Consider the following 16,721-nt stretch of genomic DNA (forward strand, 5'->3'; position numbering starts at 1 on the left):
TGTCAAATTTTAGGCAAAATGTTTAATCCTTCATAGGATATTGTGAACGATGGATTTTCTGGATAAATGTCAACACGTCAAAATATGACGCAGACAAGGAATAAAATAAAACAGGAAAGACAAATTGTACAACTCTTTATTTTTTTTCCTGTAAAAACTCAATTTTGCTGCTATTCAACAAAACAGTTCCAGTGACTGGAAGTAGTAGCAATCATGACCAAACAAAAAGAGCGAGGTGTCAGTTTGGAATTGTTCTGTAATGTTTTCCTTTTCAAATCTCAAATTCCATCTGGCTGGTTATTGTAAAAGCAGCTGAAAGTGACAATTGCCTGGGCAATCATGCACTCAGCTGCCAATGGGAAAAACAAAACAAAACAAAACAAAAAAATGCTTAAAGCAACTTTTCTTCTGAACCAGTTACAGAAAAGCTTTTTTTTTTTTAAATCATTTTAGTGCTTGTATTACGTATGTATATAGGAAACAGTTGAGCCAAAAAAAAAAAGAAGAGCTGTGGAGAAGAAAAACAAAACTCAACACCCAAGGCACTCCCTAAAGTACCAAGAATTGGAGCCAAAATTAAGATGCACCCTCTCAAAAATACTGGCAACACATCCAGTTCTTGTCCCTTTGTTCACAAGTCAGTAAAAAAAAAAAAGTCCCTCCTGAGAACAATCACACGAGAGCAATGCAACAAGAGGAGCTACAAACACTTCAGAGGGATATCATTTTGTAGAAACGCAGTTTTTTGTGTATTTATGTACTTTAGACATCATTTCCTCCCTATTTTCAGCAACAACTCTTGAAAAGCTGCAAGTGTGTGGGGGAAAAAAAAAAGAATGAAGGGCGACATTAAGACAATTTAAGAGGATATTAGGAGAAAAAAAGAAAAACATGATCAGCGTGTGGGACGTCGCAGATGTGAAGGTAGATTTTTAGTACTGAAAACTTGCAAATATGAATAAAAACGATCTTTTCCGAACAGCGGAACATTTCTGAACTGTTTTGGGAGACTTCCCCGAAAAAAAGTAAAAAGAAAAGGACATCTTCCACAGACTGAGGAAATAAATCCTCTGCTCTTTTCATAGCCATGTAAACATACCTGGTCCCAAACAAAACAAGCAGTTAACAGAACTGTAAAGCTGATGCTGCAAAACCACGGATCTTAACCAAAAGCGGGTTCCTATTGCCAGCAAAGCTCAACTAAGAACTAAATCTGAAGCAGGAGGTTGAAGAAATGACCAATTCTAAACATCCACATCAAGTAGTCCACATGTCATAAAAGTAGAAGTCATAGCGACAAACAGCAATGTGGGCAGTGGTAATAAGGTGAACTAGATATACATTCTTTCATTACAACATTGAGTTTAGGTTTCAGATCCTTTCAGCTGGTTTTGATCTCGTTCAAATGACTGACAACGAACGGATGCAGAAAACAGAACTGATGCTAACAGAGTAAAAATACTCCAAAACACCGAACCAAAGTGGGCAGAGAAGGATTTCACGTAACAGGCTGTGGTGTCAATTTCTGTGTCAACCATCGTCACAGGGGAAAAGAATAAAGCTATTGATCACACTTGGCTGTGATCCGCTCAAAGAGCGCACACATACCAACCCAATTAGAGTGAAGTATGTGGACAGAAATGTTTCAAAGCTTTGTGTTAGTTAGCAATCTTGTTTATCAAAACTTTGGGAGCCCAAAACAACAACGATTGAAAGTGGAAAGAAGGAGCGGGACCGTCACTCTCTGATGTCAAACAGTCCACCGAGGTGCTGGTGACTAACAGCGTCTTCATTCTTGCTGTCAAAATCTGAGACCAAAGAACGTTCTACAATGGAAATTATTTCATGACGAGTGGCTACGATTGGTGGAGGATGATCTCTGTAGTACTATGCAGCCACCTTGTTGTCCTTCTGGAAACAAAATAGAAGAGAAAAGTTTGAGTTCACAACAGTCCTCCCCCGTTCTCCTTCAACCAGCTAGATAGATTTACCCTGTATTCAAAGTCGGAAAAATCCCGGCCTCCTCTGCCGCCCCTGTATCCACCCCTGAAACCTGGGGGGGCACCGCGGGGGGGCCCGAAGGAACCGCGGCTGGTGGGTCGTCCCCGGCCTCCGCGAGGCCCCATGTAGCCGCGGCCCCGGAAACCCCCTCTTCCCCGACCGTGTCTGAGAGGGAGGCCGAAGGTCTCCGCGTTCATCCGTCTCTCCTCGGCCCAGGTTGGTCTGCGGTCCCTGACAATCCGGGGCAGAAAAAACATTTTCTCACAAAACGAGAAGCGAGACCGTCGTCAACATTATTCTGTTCCCCCTGGGAGTCGACATAAAAACTGTCAACTCGTCTCAGCTGCAGCCCTGCGGCAGTACCTCGTATCTTCACAGGACAGATTATCAAAGAAGGACTTGGTTTTGTCGTAGTAGCACGTGTTGTTCACAGCCTCCTCCTCCTCGGCGGTCACCTCGCTGGCTGGATTTTCTGGGTCAGCAGCCTCCTCTCCATTGAGTGCCTTTTCAGGCTTATCATCTGATATTACAGGAGAAAAAGTCAGATGAAATATAGAGCTCAGGAAAATGGCAAGGAAAGAGTTACAACCATAGCATTTATTTTTTAAACTACATATAGTAAACTAATCATTTAAGTTTGTGAAGCTAAAGTTTTTTCTTCTCTTACTGCCTCCACACTAGCAAAAAGGTCTACCTTGAAGAACAACAGCACAGAAAGCATAATACCTGTTCTGAGAAGTCTTACCTTTGAGTTTTAGCTTAGTTTGAAGCTCCTTGTCGATCTCATCTTTGTGAAACTGAGCATTGGCAGTCTCAAAGTCAAAGTCTTCCTCAAACTTCATGGTTCCATCTCTGCGCATGTTAAGTTTGCCTCTGCTGCGATTTCCTCGCCCGCGCCCACGGCGATTAGGCTGTGCACCACCTGACCAATGAGAGAAATGTATGATTTTCTGACAACCAGCCCAAAATAGTCCACTTACAAAGTATAAAAAATAATTAAGTGTTATTTCTTACCCATTTGGCGCTTGTTGGAATCTCGATTATCACCACCAGCCTGATCGTGATCTAGCTGTGAAGTCTGAACCACAGAAGCTGAACAAAGACAAAGTAGAAGTATTGCGGTTTATATTTTTCATAGTAGTAGGTTTAAAGGTTGTCATCTGGACTTGGTTTTTAAAGTTGAAGACGGTGAAAACGATGGTATTTACCTGGATGAATGAGAGTCTTCATAGGTTTATATTTTTATTATTTCAGGTAACCTTAAAATTTAGTCCATATTTTCATAACATTTTTTAAAGATTTTTTCTTCCCTTTTCCTGTACTCCAGGTTCTGATCCAAAGATCAGTTTTTTTTTAAATCTAAATACAAATCTATTGAGAAGCCCAGCATTTCACATTCCAAAATGGCAGATGCTTCAGCGCTTTTGGGGCAGTTGAAACCCAACAGAACACAATGCTGCCAAAAGTGGTTTTATTGCATCAAAAAGATCCATTTTTAAACCTCTTAAATAGATTTGAGATATTTAAAAGAACCACGGAGGCTACTGTTACCTTTCTTCTGCTCCAGAAGGTCAGGGGGTTTCTGGCTGCCCGTGGAGGTGCTGGTGGGTTTTTGAGCAGTCACTCCTGACTGACTCCTCTGTCCCACAGGAGCTGGCGGAGCGGGGGCAGCTGCAGGTGGAGCTTGCACCGCCTGTTCCCCCGAGGAACTTTTTATCAAAGAGTCCAGTGGAGGGCTTGCACGTCCTGCAATAAAACATTTAAAATGATTTATTTAAAATTCACAATAAATAAAAAAAAAATAAAATATACAGGTTGTTTCTGAATACCATGAATAGAAAAATAAATGTAAGTTGAAATGTAAAGAAACCAATATAATAACAGGTCTTTAACACAGATTATAGATCCCTTCATTTTATACTTACGTATTTAATAAAAAAAAAGAAAACATGAAATTTTGTATTCATGCTTTTTTTCTTACCTCCAGCTCCAAGGGACCCAAACTGTTGGGGTCCAAGGGGAGTAACGCCAAACTGGCTGTATGATGGAACAGGGGCCCTGCTGAATGGTGCATAGGACCCATGAGACTGAAATGAGGATGCTGCTGAGGCATTTGAAGATCCAATTGATGACTAAAAAAAAGAAGAGAGATTCAGTTTTTAAAGACTGCCATGGCATTTTTGGTTGTTTTTGTTCATGATCACAACAAAAATACGAATGACTCGGTTGTTCAGGAAAAGGGGAACTGATGGAGTTCATTACAACAATAAGCTTTGGTCCACAGTAAGACAAAAATCTACCTTGATACAGTTATAGATATTCAGATGGAAATGGTTTTATTTTTTGCCTCAATGTTAAACCACGTAGTTCCTCAACATCTACTACCCTGCCTGTTTTCCACATCTCCCTGCACGTCTTGATGCTGATTACCTGGATCAGGTGTGTTTACTCAATCAGAATGAGGAGTCAGCAGAAAGCGGTACAGATACATCTGTAAAACACACAGGCTGGTAGCTCTGATGTAGGTTCTTTAGTAGAAAATTTGAATCCAACTACCGGTATATTTTAGGCAAATTCAAACAGTGGCTTAAAATGTGCTAAACCAATGAGGCCCCTTTTATCTTAAAAACAAATATCTATTGGGCATAAAAAAAAAAAAATTACACACAACTTGTGCTGTTAATCAGCTCAATATACATCCAAAAAAAATATAATCTACATGAGTTGCTAGTGTGATTCTGAGGGTGTTACTATTGTAACAGATTACACATGAGTCTGGGTAATTCCAAAACTAATCATTTAAAAAAAACATCTTTTCATTTGCTATTTTGGACAGTGTCTTAAGTTTTCAAAGCTGTAACCTGGAAAAAGGTTCAGAGATTTCAAAATTCTAATATTGCTAATATTGGATAGTACCAGAAAAATTATGTGGAATGAAAAGCAGGAAGAGGAACAATAAAGATCTTTTAAAAGTAGATTGCACGATCAGAAAAGAGCTGTGTGTGCTTGTCATTTGAACCTGTACTGCTGTAGATGAAACCCAGCTGTTACTAATTATCTCTAAGGCCCCTTACTACATTGGGCTGTGCGAAAAGAGTTGCAAAGGAGAAGTGTCAAACACAAAAGGCTCACCTGGACTATGGCGGGATCCTGAGGCAGAGAACTAGTGGCTTTGGGTGGTTCACAAACCGTTAGGTCTTTTATATCGCTGCCTCGGAAGATGATGTACTCAAACACTTCCTCCCGGGGTGGAATAGGCCTGTCGGTGGGGCGATCTTCAGTGCCAAAAGACCGAACTGTAAAGAAAATTAGAGACAATTTGAATATAAAACAAGCATCAAAAGATACAAATTTTTACTCCAATAATACGAAATGCATAGGGCATGTAATTATGTACTTTTTTTTGTAAACATGTAAAACAATTTTTTATTGGAGTCTAATTTGATACTCAACATGCTACTAGTAGACTTTTGGAGTTTAAATACAACAGTTAGAAAGTGCGAGTTTAATGTCACTGATAACTTTAATTTTATTAAAATTGTTAGTTTTATACAACCAAAAAATAAAACTATTTGAATTTAATTAAACTAATGGTTAAAACAAAACCACGTTAACTTTTCATACAAGTCATTTGTGCTCAAAAAAAAGAAAAACTACGTAAACAAAGGACGCTGAGTGTGCACCACAACACAGCTAAGCTAGCAGATGCTAGCTTTAAGCTAGCAAACTGCGGGAAAATTGTTTACATAATGGTTTCCTATACCATATACCACGTTTTTGGTCATTTTGGAAAGCTAAAATCTATTCGTGTGTGATTATGCTTACCTTTAGCGAGAGCTACTGTCGAGTTTTCAGTGTCGATGGTGTACAAAATTCCTTCATATCGGATCTCGGCCTTTGAGATTAGGCTAATTTTGCTGCCTATGTACGGCGTCCCTCCTCCGCTCATGTTTGCCTTGCTGATTTAAATACGCCACTAACCTTTGAAGAATGCCCTTTAAGTCAACCTAGAACAAATATATTCAACTTTCCGATGCGCAACTTCAAACCTACATACCACAAATACAAAAGGTAACCCTGAAGCACATTAACCCGCTCCGTGATCCCTCTCACGACATGGCCGTTTTCATTTTCCTTCCCCTGGCGCTAAGCATGCTGGGAGAAAGGCCGTAGTTCACAAAACTACATTTCTGCTCCGACACGCATCTTGAACAAGAACAACCAATAATTTTCGCTAAAATGCTCTTTTAAAAAATGAATTGTTTTGATTGTGAAGTTAAATATTAGTAATTAATAATATATATTTTTTGTAAAATGAATTTCTGGAACTATTTTAAATAGCAAAAACCACTTCCGTGAAGAATTTAGCAGCATCTTGTGGATGTATTATTTATTTATTATGTTGTAATAAACTCCATTAGTCATTTTTTATGTTGTTATTTAATATCAAATCTTTAGAGAACAAGGTTTTTGTCTGGTGTTTTAAAGTTCTGTACACCATTTTGCAACTACAGCAGCATAAAACACGGGTCAATATGTGTTTTTGAAACCTATTTTTAAAACATCGTAAAAAAAGTTTTAAATACATTGACAATGATAAGGGTAAAAAAGGGAAATAAACAAAAAATATGCAAGTATGTATGATAGTAGATATAAGGCGTGGATAAATACATAAGTACATAAATGAATACGTAATTAAAAATGAAAAAAATAAGTAACGAATAAAAAAAGAGAAGAATAAATGAATAAAAACGTCTTTAATTCACAGAACCAAAACAGGGAGCTCAATTAATGACGTCAGGTCCATTCCCACAATGCCTAGTAACACGCAAGCGCACTGTAAAAAAACAGAAGACGACTATCAATGATCAGAGATGGCGGGCGCCTCCGACCCCTTGGAAGATATGCTTTATTCAGAGGTGGATGAAAAAGCCGTTAGCGACCTGGTGGGTTCATTGGAGTCAGAGCTTACTGGACAAAGCACCCCGGTGGGCAAAACAGACGAAAACGGAGGCGCTGGCTCTGTGCCCCCTGCTAATCACCACTTAGGAAAAACGCTACAACCTCCAGTGAGCATCACAACACTAGAACAACAACAACAAGGACGCCGTTTAAAACCCGAAATGCGCCAGGAGATCAACTCTAAAGACGTTAGCCAGGATAAAACTGACACATCTCCTTCGCTGGGCTGTGCTCCGTCCTTCGGCGAGCCCTCCGCCACCTCGCCCGCCTGTGTGAGCGCCAGCAGCAACGGTTCGCAATCACATGGAGCATCCATCACAACACTGACCGCGTCCAGTGTGTCAACTCCTCAAGACAGCATCAGCACCGCATCCAACCGAAGCACTAAGGCGCCCGCGGGCACCGGTGAGACGGAGGCAGCAGAGCCGCCGAGGAGGCGCATCGCGGCGCCGAGGAGAACCGCCTCGGCGCGGATCAAGAGTTTGAACGGTGCAGCCGTGACGACGAGGAGGAGCAGCAGCAACAACACGGCGGCCGAGGAGAGCGTCAGCTCCGCGGACAGCAGCGCGACCACCCCCAACTCCACCCGACCGGCACCGTCCTCCATTAACGCCTCGACTTTCACTGTGTCGAACGCCAGCCTGCCCGTGGGTCAGTCTGCCATCGCTCTGGACCGGGGGACCCCCACCATCGCTCTGCAGAGACTCCCCAGCCACATAGTGGCCAGCATTGCCCAGAACGGCAACGGCACCAGTGTTTCGGCCCTGGTGCAGCAAAGTACTCGACCAGGAGGAGCTGTCAATCCTGCAACTTCCCAGGAAGATCCTGGTAAAACGGACCCCGGAGCTTCCACAGCAGACAAGCCCTGCGTTGACATGCCAGGCCACTCTGGAACAAACACTGTAGCCTCTGCTCCGTCTGCTGTCACACCAGCAACAAGCACAACAGCAGCTGCAACTACTACTACTACCACCCAGCCTCTGAGCACTACTACTACTACTACTACTACTACTACTCCAGCTGCAGCCTGTGCAGCAGCAATGACAGCTACCCCTGCATGTGGGACAGTCCAGACCACATCAGTGACGGCCACGATCAGTATGGTCAGGCCTACAGCCTCCTCTCCCAGTCCCGCCGTGGCCACATCTGCACAGACTCAACCCCGTCCTGGACTTGCAACGCCTCAAAGGATTGTGGCTCCACAGCTGATTGTCAGACCCCCCCAGCAGCAGACAACCATTCAGCTGCCCCCTGGATTTACCATCCCACCAGGTACGGTTTTCAAGACTGAGAAGCCGATGACACCTGTCTTATAATATGCCATCAAATACATAGTTAAAATGACACAGACAGTATTCTACCACATTGGTTGGTTTTTAATGATAAATGAGGCGTGAAAGCTCTTTAGTTAATTCATTCAGGCTAATATCTGTTGCAAAATTCCATATCCAAGCTTGTGTTAGATCAGGGGTCTGCAACCTGAGGCTCCGGGGCCACATGTGGCTCTTTCATCCCCTATTGTGGCTTTTTTAGCCTTAAAACGTACAAACCGTTTGAAAAATGAATGGATTATAGTTTAGGTTCATTTGTTTTTTGTTAATTTAGTTTTGTTATTTATTCTTAGATTCTTAACATGTCAGAAAACTAAGCAAAATGATGTTTAAAGGTTTCCAAATGAGCTTGAAGCACATTCTATTGCTTCATTTGCTGTTCAGAGGCAAAGCTCTTTGAGTACGGAATTACATTTACATATTTTAAAAATGTTTTCTTTTACAGTCATTGGTATAAAAAAGGATGAAGGCACACAAAGTCATAATGATAAAAATCGTTTGGTTTAACCCCCCAATCCAACCCCTTAATGCTGAGTGTCAAGCAGGGAGGTAGTGGGACCCATTTTTCTCTAGTCTTTGGTGGGACTCGACCATGGATTTGAACCCACGACCTTCAGGGTGGACGCTCCAACACAATGCCACTGAGTTGGTTGTCATATTTCATTTGGCTTTCTTGCATTTTTAGTTCAAGTCAATTTGCTGCAGCAGGAGGATCTGATTTGACACACGGTGTGTTTTATTTTGAAAGGAACTTGAATGTGCTGCCGTCAAAAAGAAGTTTAAGTTGCTACACAAGTATGTAGAAAGATAAAACACTGTTGTAATTAAATTATTGTAAATATTTAAAAGCTGAAATTTATAAATGACTGGCTAAACGTTGAAGTGGGACTTTTCATCTCTCGCTGGGTTTTGTTCAGTAAAAACACTGGATTAACGGTTGCAGATGACCCCTTTGTTCGAGCCTTAAGTAAGATAAATAAATAAATAAAAGTTGTCACATCTTTAAATCAAGCCCTTTCTACAACAGGGAAACTGGGCTGTACAAAGCATTCACTTGACAGAATGCATGGGAACTATAAGGTACCATTTACCAGAACTTTGACAAAACCTGTTTTTCATCAGTTCATCTAAAACTTAAATCAAACTGAACACATTTAGTGTGTCATTGTAGGTAGTACTTTGGTATTTTACCAACCAAAATCCCACACAGGGCACTTCTCACCAAAGCCAACCCCTGCAATTATAAAATTGTCCAGATCTTCCCAGAAATATTGGTTTATTTCTTTGCTGATGCCATGAAACATTGCTGATTACAAACCGTTGCCTCTCCTGGCTTGATGGAGCGCAGACAAATGTTTGGATGGTGTTCATTTCTAAATTAACTGCAAGGTCATTGACCTGCATGTTGCAGAATGGTGCAAATACTGACATAACACTATGATAATGAAACTGTAATACTGGAGCTCAAAGGCATTGGACAGTTTTAAGATTACTTGACTTCCTGATTATTCCTTTTGACCAAATCAAATAAAATGTATTACACATGCGACTCCCCTCAAAAATGGCATTTAATGAGTCTGTTTTAATGTAATTATTTAGTAACCAAGGTATCGGGATGATTGTAAGAATTCTGGTGAGAGCTTTTTAGTCCTTTAAGCAGATCCCAGCATCCTACAAATATATATATTTTTAATTTCCAACACTTAAATGTCCTGTTTTTAAACTTCCTTGTTGTTCAATTGAAGAATTCTGTATTCTAAGAAGCACACTCTACAATTAGGACCACAATGAACCAAAATGATCTTTTTCTCTGGGTGGAAAGTAATTTGTCAGCAAAAAGGTGAAACGTGGTCCTAATTCTGCTGGCATATTGACAAATCAAAGGTTCCATGGAAAGTTGTGGTTTGTTGTTTGGCGAAGGGAACAGGTTCAGTAGCCATAATTGTTTCTGTGATGCCCTTGAATGCTGCTGAGTCATTTGACCTTAAAAATAATGTCTCTCACTGATGCTGTGGTCACTAGAACAACTTTTTTTTCTAAAAGTTGAGAATATAATGTCCTGTTTTTTTTAATTTTAACTGATTTCAGTTATGAATGAGGCTTTACAAAGTTCTTTTTTCGCGCAGATTTAGTTAAAAATCCACTAAGTCATTGCATTTCACTTGTCTAATGTTTTAAAAATGCTTTCAGACTTTACCTTAAGTTTATAATGTGTCCTTTGGTTTTCTTACAGTAAAACAATAAAGCCAGAAACAAACTGTGGAGTTAATCAGCATTTATATTAGAGGCCAAACCGTGCCTACATTTAAAGAAGAAGCTGCATTTTCAAGCGTCTCCTAGAGAATTCCCTAACTAAATAGTAGGGGTGTGTATTGGCAAGAGTCTAGCGATACGAACGCGACACATATCTCAAGTCTCACTTGTTCTACAAAGCACCACAAAAGTTTTTTATTTGGTACTGGCTGCAACGTGGCACAGCATTTTGCTTCGATACCCATCTCACGCAAAAACTGAACATGTAGCTCTTAACACAAGCTGATTGTCACAACATGTTAAGAGAAAAACAAGAGTCAGACGCTGAAGGACACTCATAAATAATTGAATAAACATTGCGTAGACAGCATTTACATCGACACAAGTATCACCAAATGAATTATTGCAATAAATTGCCAGATCGATTTACACCCCTATTAAATAAGTTCCAGATGCAGGTCTGGTTCCCTTTAGTTTCTGTTTTCCAACTTTACTATAGGTGTCACCATTTTTTTTAGTTTACAAATTTCTTTTTTTATTGCATGTTTGGGAATTTCCTTCCATGAGCTGCTTACATATAAAATCCCTACTTTGACATTTTAGTGGGGACTGCAAATACATTAATCATAGTTTCCTGTCGTAGATCCATTCATTTTATTAAAAAAATAAACTAAAGGATTTCCATTACTAGCTTTGAATCAGCTTTTTAAATATATTGTTGGTTAAAAAAGTAAAAACATTGCATTATGCTTTATCATAACGAAAGCTCTGGAGCGGATAGACTCTGAACCTTCTGCCTTCATCTGCAGAGGTGAAAGAACAGCAAGAGAGAGAAGAAGAAGAAAAAAAAGAGAAAGATCTGAAGAACAAAGACTGTGTGGACCGGTCAGGATGGTAACTGCAGATTAAAGTCACATTACCCCAGAGCCTGATGTACCTGCAGAGAAGAGCAGAGTGAAAAGCAAAGACGTTTCTGAGAAACTGTTTGGAGAATAGATGAGAGGCAGACATCTGAGCTCTAACAAGTTCAACTTGAGGCAGCATGACTCGACCGTCGGACGTTGATTTTAAACAAATGCCACGTCTTTGAACCAAAGTGCCGGAAGATTGGATAACCCTAAAAAGCTTTGTCCTTCTTGCTCCTCAGGGATGGTGCTGGTCCGTACAGAGTTGGGACAGTTGGTGATGGTTCCCCAGCAGGCTTTGGCTCAAGCTCAAGCTCAAGCTCAGGCCCAAAACAGCATCTCTCCCCGACCTGCCACCCCTACTACAGCGACAACCTTTAGAGTTTCCACTCCACAGGTGAGCCTCTGCCATGGCGTGGCCGTGGAGCCTCTCTGCCATGACTGCAAGAGATCCGCCGCTTTTGTATTCTGTTTTGGTTTTTAAGAAATAAGGTTGATGTTTTAACTGAGAGTGTTATCCCCAACTTTTTAGGCATAAGGGGTTTCTTTAAGGGACCCTCTTGATCGGAGAAAGGTAGTTTACTATCTCTCGGTGCGTGGAGTGTCCCTGCCCCAGATGGAGGAGTTTAAATATCTTGTTCATGAGTGACGGAAGACCGAAGCGTGAGATTGACTGGCGGACCGGAGTGGCGTCCGTAGTTATGCGGTCGCTGTATCGGTCGGTGGTGGTGAAGACAGAGCTGAGCCAAAAAGCAAAGCTCTCAATTTACCGGTCGATCTTCATTACAATACTCACCTATGGTCATGAGCTCTGGGTCACGACCATAGGATTGGATACAAGCGGCTGAAATGAGCCTTCTCCGTGGGGGGGGCTGGACGCTCCCTTAGAGATAGGGGGAAAGCTCTGTCACCCGCGGATAGCTCGGAGTAGAACTGATTCTACTCCACGTGGTGAGCAGTTGAGGTGGCTCGGGCATCTAGTCCGGCTGCCTCCTGGGCGCCTCCCTGGGGAGGTGTTCCGGGCATGACCCACTGCCTGGGGAAGACCCAGGACACGCTGGAGAGACTACGTCTCTCGGCTGGCCTGGGAACGCCTTGGGGTTCCCCCAGAGGAGCTGGAGGAAGTGGCCGGGGCGAGGGAAGTCTGGGCATCTTTGCTTAGAGTGCTGCCCCAACGACCCGGTCCCGGATAAGCGGAGGAAGATGGATGGATGGATGGATGGATGGATGGATGGATGGGTGGGTTAAGGTTCTTTTTCAAATACTATTGGATGAATAATAATCTGATACCCACACAGTACATTAAAGTTTATTAAGTTGGTGCACAATTGATTGAAACCAACCCTATCAACCTCAGCTCTTCTCTTTTTAAATGTCTTGCAAACATACATGCTGTTCACTTTTTTCTATCATTAAAGTGAAACAAAGGACTGACAGCTCATTTCTTGCTATACAACTCTACTGCTCTAAGACGCCGTAAGAAATTACATGAGATAAAAGTAAATGCTATTCAAGGGTTTCTAGATATAATCTTAAAAGGGTCCGTTTTTAGCAGCACTGCAAGATAAGTACGGTAGTGGCTGTGATGTCCTAACCGCAGCATGGAGATAATTACCCTTCTGAAAGGAGTCCTTCGAGTAAAGGTGCAGCTATTAGCTCAGTAGAGACTTTTATTCTGAAGAGACGATGAGCGTTTCCTTTTTTCTCTCTGCAAAAACAAAAATAAATAAATAAAACTAAAAAAAATGTAGTAGTATGTATAGATTTCATGTCCAAGGGTATCAAGGTTGGTGCTGGATATGTATACCTTAGTCCAAAGAAGATGGGGGCTACTTTAAGTGGGTCATCAAAAGTGTCAACCTAATTTCTGTCCATTTAAGTTGCTATCACCTGAAATCTCTGTTTCAACTTTTAGGCAGCTGACATCTCCTCTGCCACTTTAGGGACAACAAAGATGTCAAAGTGTCTGACATGTTTTAGTTTAAGACTGAAATGAATGGCCTTCTGCATCAGAACAGGGTATTTCTGTCCTGTTCTGTAGTAGTTTGGAGCTCTGATTCTTTGCCGGTGAGTAGAGCCTGCATGCAAACAGAGACTCTGGCTGTCATCACGAGCTGCTTAATTTACTAAACCGATCATTCCTTTTTCATGACTGCTCAATCGTTCTCAAGGTCATCTGCTTTAACCTTTACTGGTCTACATAGGGCCAAAGTTAGGGTGGGTATCTGATGGAGGTGCATTAAAGATAGGGGCGTAACGATTAATCGGCTCATCCATGAATTGATTTCTATTCCCACCATCCAACAACACTGATCTGAGGCGAGTTAACTGAATCTATACCATTATAAAGTTGCTTCAAAATTAAATACTTTGATTATAATTGATATTGGAAAATACCATTTGGATTAAGACATTGTAGGTTTATTGTACTATAACATAGAAACGACCAAGTGCATCACAGCAGACAACACACAAGTGATGGCAGCAAAAAAAAGGATCAGTCCATCAATCCAGTCCAGTGTGTGGAAACACTTTGAATTTAGCAAAGACAAATGGGTTAATTTACACTTGATTATCTTGCAAAAAATACAAGGAATCTGGAAAACTTCACCTGCGCTGTTCAGTACCCAGGAATGTATCTCTAAGTGAAGCAGAGAAAGACACCTGGTCCAGGTCATGGTTGTGCAGCAGACAAAGGTCTCAGTTTCCCTCAGGGAGGCTCAATTAGGATGCTCTCCAGATCATTTTTAATTTAAATTATTAGGACTTGACACATCCTCTAACTAAAGCACCTGACAGTTGTTTAATTAGATCTTAGTGGAAAAGATTCAGCAGGATATTTATTCCTGCATTTACTTTCCAAGAATCCAGAAGACAAAGAGAAACGGAGTTGGGACAGTTCCGGGTGCTGAATTTCTGATTGTTTTTGCTTGAGAGACTCTAGTTTTCAGAGAATATTTGGCAGTTTTTATTAGATACTCAAGACAGACATCTTTTTGGAGCTTCTGTTTAAACATTGATCCATGACTTTATTTCAAGCACAACAGCCACAGATACAAATGAGAGATCAGCGGAGGATTGGTCGTGAGTTTAAGAGTTTAAGAACTAACTACACTTGATTATCGTGTTTAGAATGAACGGTAACAGGAGTGAGAATTGACAGATTATTCCCCGTGTTCCTTGAAAAGACATTGCTGTTTTATTTTCATGGTTCTAATGATTACATTTATCACCGTCATGGGTTTAAGCACAGTGACAGAAAAAGGTAACCATTAGGCCTGCACAAAATACCGCAAATTTATCGTTATCGCGACATCAAGCTGTGCAATATGCATACCGCAAAAGACAGCGAAAATTGCAATAAATGGTTACCTTGACCCTTGTGCTATCCTAGGCACTTTAACATTGGGAGTGGGGTCATCTAGACCCACTAGACAGTGTTCTGAGCCTTTTTTCTTCAATGATTTGTGATCTTCACTGGTGTCCATGGATTACACAAAATCTTTCCACCTTTATCCACATTTGTCATGGTAGGGAGAACACGTCAATGTAAGGGGGGGGGGGGGGGGGGGGTCATCTAAGATAGCACAAGGGTTAAATGTGCTAAAACAAACTCATGGCAGCTTGAAATATTGAATAAATGAAATAAATCCCTTTATGCATTTAACCAATCGGAAGGACCCGTTTACGCTGTTGATCAATCAAATGAGCCCTTTTATGTTTGATATTTGCCTCCTATGTCGACAAGGGTCATTTGGAGTATAATTTTTATACTGTTGCATTGAAATGGAAATTATTTTTTTGGTTGGTTTGATATTTGTTTATATACCGCAAATGATATCGTTATCGCAATATTAATCACCAATATCGCATATCGCGAGTTTTCCTCATATCGTGCAGCCCAAGTAACCATATACATTTGTTTTACAGTTACATTCATCATTAAAGTTTCTTTTAGTAAAAGATATTTCGTCGCATTTTGATCGTATTTCAAACCAGCAATTTCCGTGCAGGTGCTCACTAAGTCTAAGGAATAATTTAAACTTAAAGAGTCAAATTCACATTTCAGTGCAGTTGTAAATTAAGGTTATCGATGACCGCATGCCAAGTTTTTTTGGCTCCATATCATTCCCATCTATGCAAATACAGTTGCAGCTGACTGTATTTTTAACTAGTTTTTATTAGGGCTGCACGATATGAGGAAAACTCGCGATATGCGATATTGGTGATTAATATTGCGATAACGATATAATTTGCGGTATATAAACAAATAGCAAAACAACCAAAAACATAATTTCCATTTCACTGCAACAGTTTAAAAATGATACAACAACTGACCCTTGTCGACGTAGGAGGCAAACATCCAACATAAAAGGGCTCATTTGATTGATCAACAATGTAAACGGGTCCTTCCGATTGGTTAAATGCATAAAGGGATTTATTTCATTTGTTCAATATTTCAAGCTGCCATGAGATTGTTTTAGCACATTTCGGTAACTGTTTATTGCGATGTTCGCCGTCTTTTGCGGTATGCATATTGCACAGCTTGATGTCGCGATAACGATAAATTTGCGGTATATTGTGCAGGCCTAGTTTTTATATTAAATCAGAAAACTTTGATCCCGTTGATCATGTCGGCTAACACCATTGATACTGGCTGGGCAGCACCTCATTAAAAGGCACAACTTTTCTTTAATTGCATATCTAATGTATAATCCCAAATTTTGAGATGAATCATTTATTAAACTATAATAAAATATATAGTTATTTACTATAACTAAATACTATAAATACTATAACTAAATTTATACTTATTTATTTAGTTATAGTTGATTATTTTTGCAATTGAATTTGCAGATTAAGATGTTCTGAAGGTTATTTCATTTAATTCTATGTTGATATCATTTGAGAACATCTGAAGAAAGGTTTTTGGAACCTTTAAAGGTATGAACGTGTGTGCTTGAATTTTATAACCTTAGATTTGAAACAGTTTAATTGACCTGCCACTGAAGTTCAGGTCAATGCCAAACATTACAACAGCTCTTTTACATTTTTACATTTACACAAGTGATAGCTAGTTTTGAAGTCCTAATAATTCTACCCTAGAAGTTAGTGATTCTCATGTTTGATTAAATATGTTGTAATCTGAGTCTATGTCTTTTATAAAACTCTAATATTATGAAATCTGCTTCAGATTCACCGCAAAAATATGTTTTTGTTTCTTTTTTGCTAACTGATTGGTAAAGTTTTATATTGACAGCCAACATAA

The 16,721-nt window shown here is 40.3% G+C and overlaps 2 protein-coding genes across 4 annotated transcripts in view; one reads left to right on the top strand and one right to left on the bottom strand.

The window, feature by feature from the left end:
* Positions 1-119: 119 nt before the first annotated feature.
* lsm14a (LSM14A, mRNA processing body assembly factor) lies at positions 120-6,159 on the bottom strand. The gene is made up of 9 exons (XM_004067500.4): positions 5,827-6,159; positions 5,134-5,297; positions 3,983-4,133; positions 3,553-3,747; positions 3,016-3,093; positions 2,747-2,923; positions 2,365-2,521; positions 1,992-2,232; positions 120-1,911 (listed from the first exon to the last, which is right to left on the bottom strand). Exons 1-9 carry the CDS (start codon positions 5,948-5,950, stop codon positions 1,888-1,890), a joined length of 1,311 nt encoding a protein of 436 aa, XP_004067548.1. The 5' UTR covers positions 5,951-6,159; the 3' UTR covers positions 120-1,887.
* A 585-nt stretch (positions 6,160-6,744) lies between these two features.
* Positions 6,745-16,721, top strand: part of LOC101158931 (transcription initiation factor TFIID subunit 4) — a 90,397-nt gene continuing 80,420 nt past the window's right edge. Inside the window, exons 1-2 of one of the 3 annotated variants that reach the window (XR_002289027.2) lie at positions 6,745-8,235; positions 11,695-11,849. Coding sequence is in view for 2 of the 3 variants with exons in the window: in XM_011493737.3 (XP_011492039.1) it covers positions 6,876-8,235; positions 11,695-11,849 (1,515 nt within the window). In the remaining variant the exon portion in view is untranslated. The remainder of the gene's footprint in view (positions 8,236-11,694; positions 11,850-16,721) is intronic. The other 2 variants (XM_011493737.3, XM_011493742.3) reach the window with 2 other exon arrangements.

This window comes from Oryzias latipes, chromosome 3 (assembly GCF_002234675.1).
Source record: "Oryzias latipes chromosome 3, ASM223467v1".
Classification (NCBI taxonomy): Eukaryota; Metazoa; Chordata; class Actinopteri; order Beloniformes; family Adrianichthyidae; genus Oryzias; species Oryzias latipes.

What these genes read in the sequence shown, in the direction of transcription:
- lsm14a (XM_004067500.4), bottom strand. Translation starts at nt 5,950, where the DNA reads ATGAGCGGAGGAGGGACGCCGTACATAGGCAGCAAAATTAGCCTAATC. An exon ending in TGGGTCCCTTGGAGCTGGAG is followed by an intron (nt 3,748 to 3,982) that starts GTAAGAAAAAAA and finishes GTTTTATTGCAG; the next exon opens with GACGTGCAAGCCCTCCACTG. An exon ending in CCTTCTGGAGCAGAAGAAAG is followed by an intron (nt 3,094 to 3,552) that starts GTAACAGTAGCC and finishes GTCTTTGTTCAG; the next exon opens with CTTCTGTGGTTCAGACTTCA.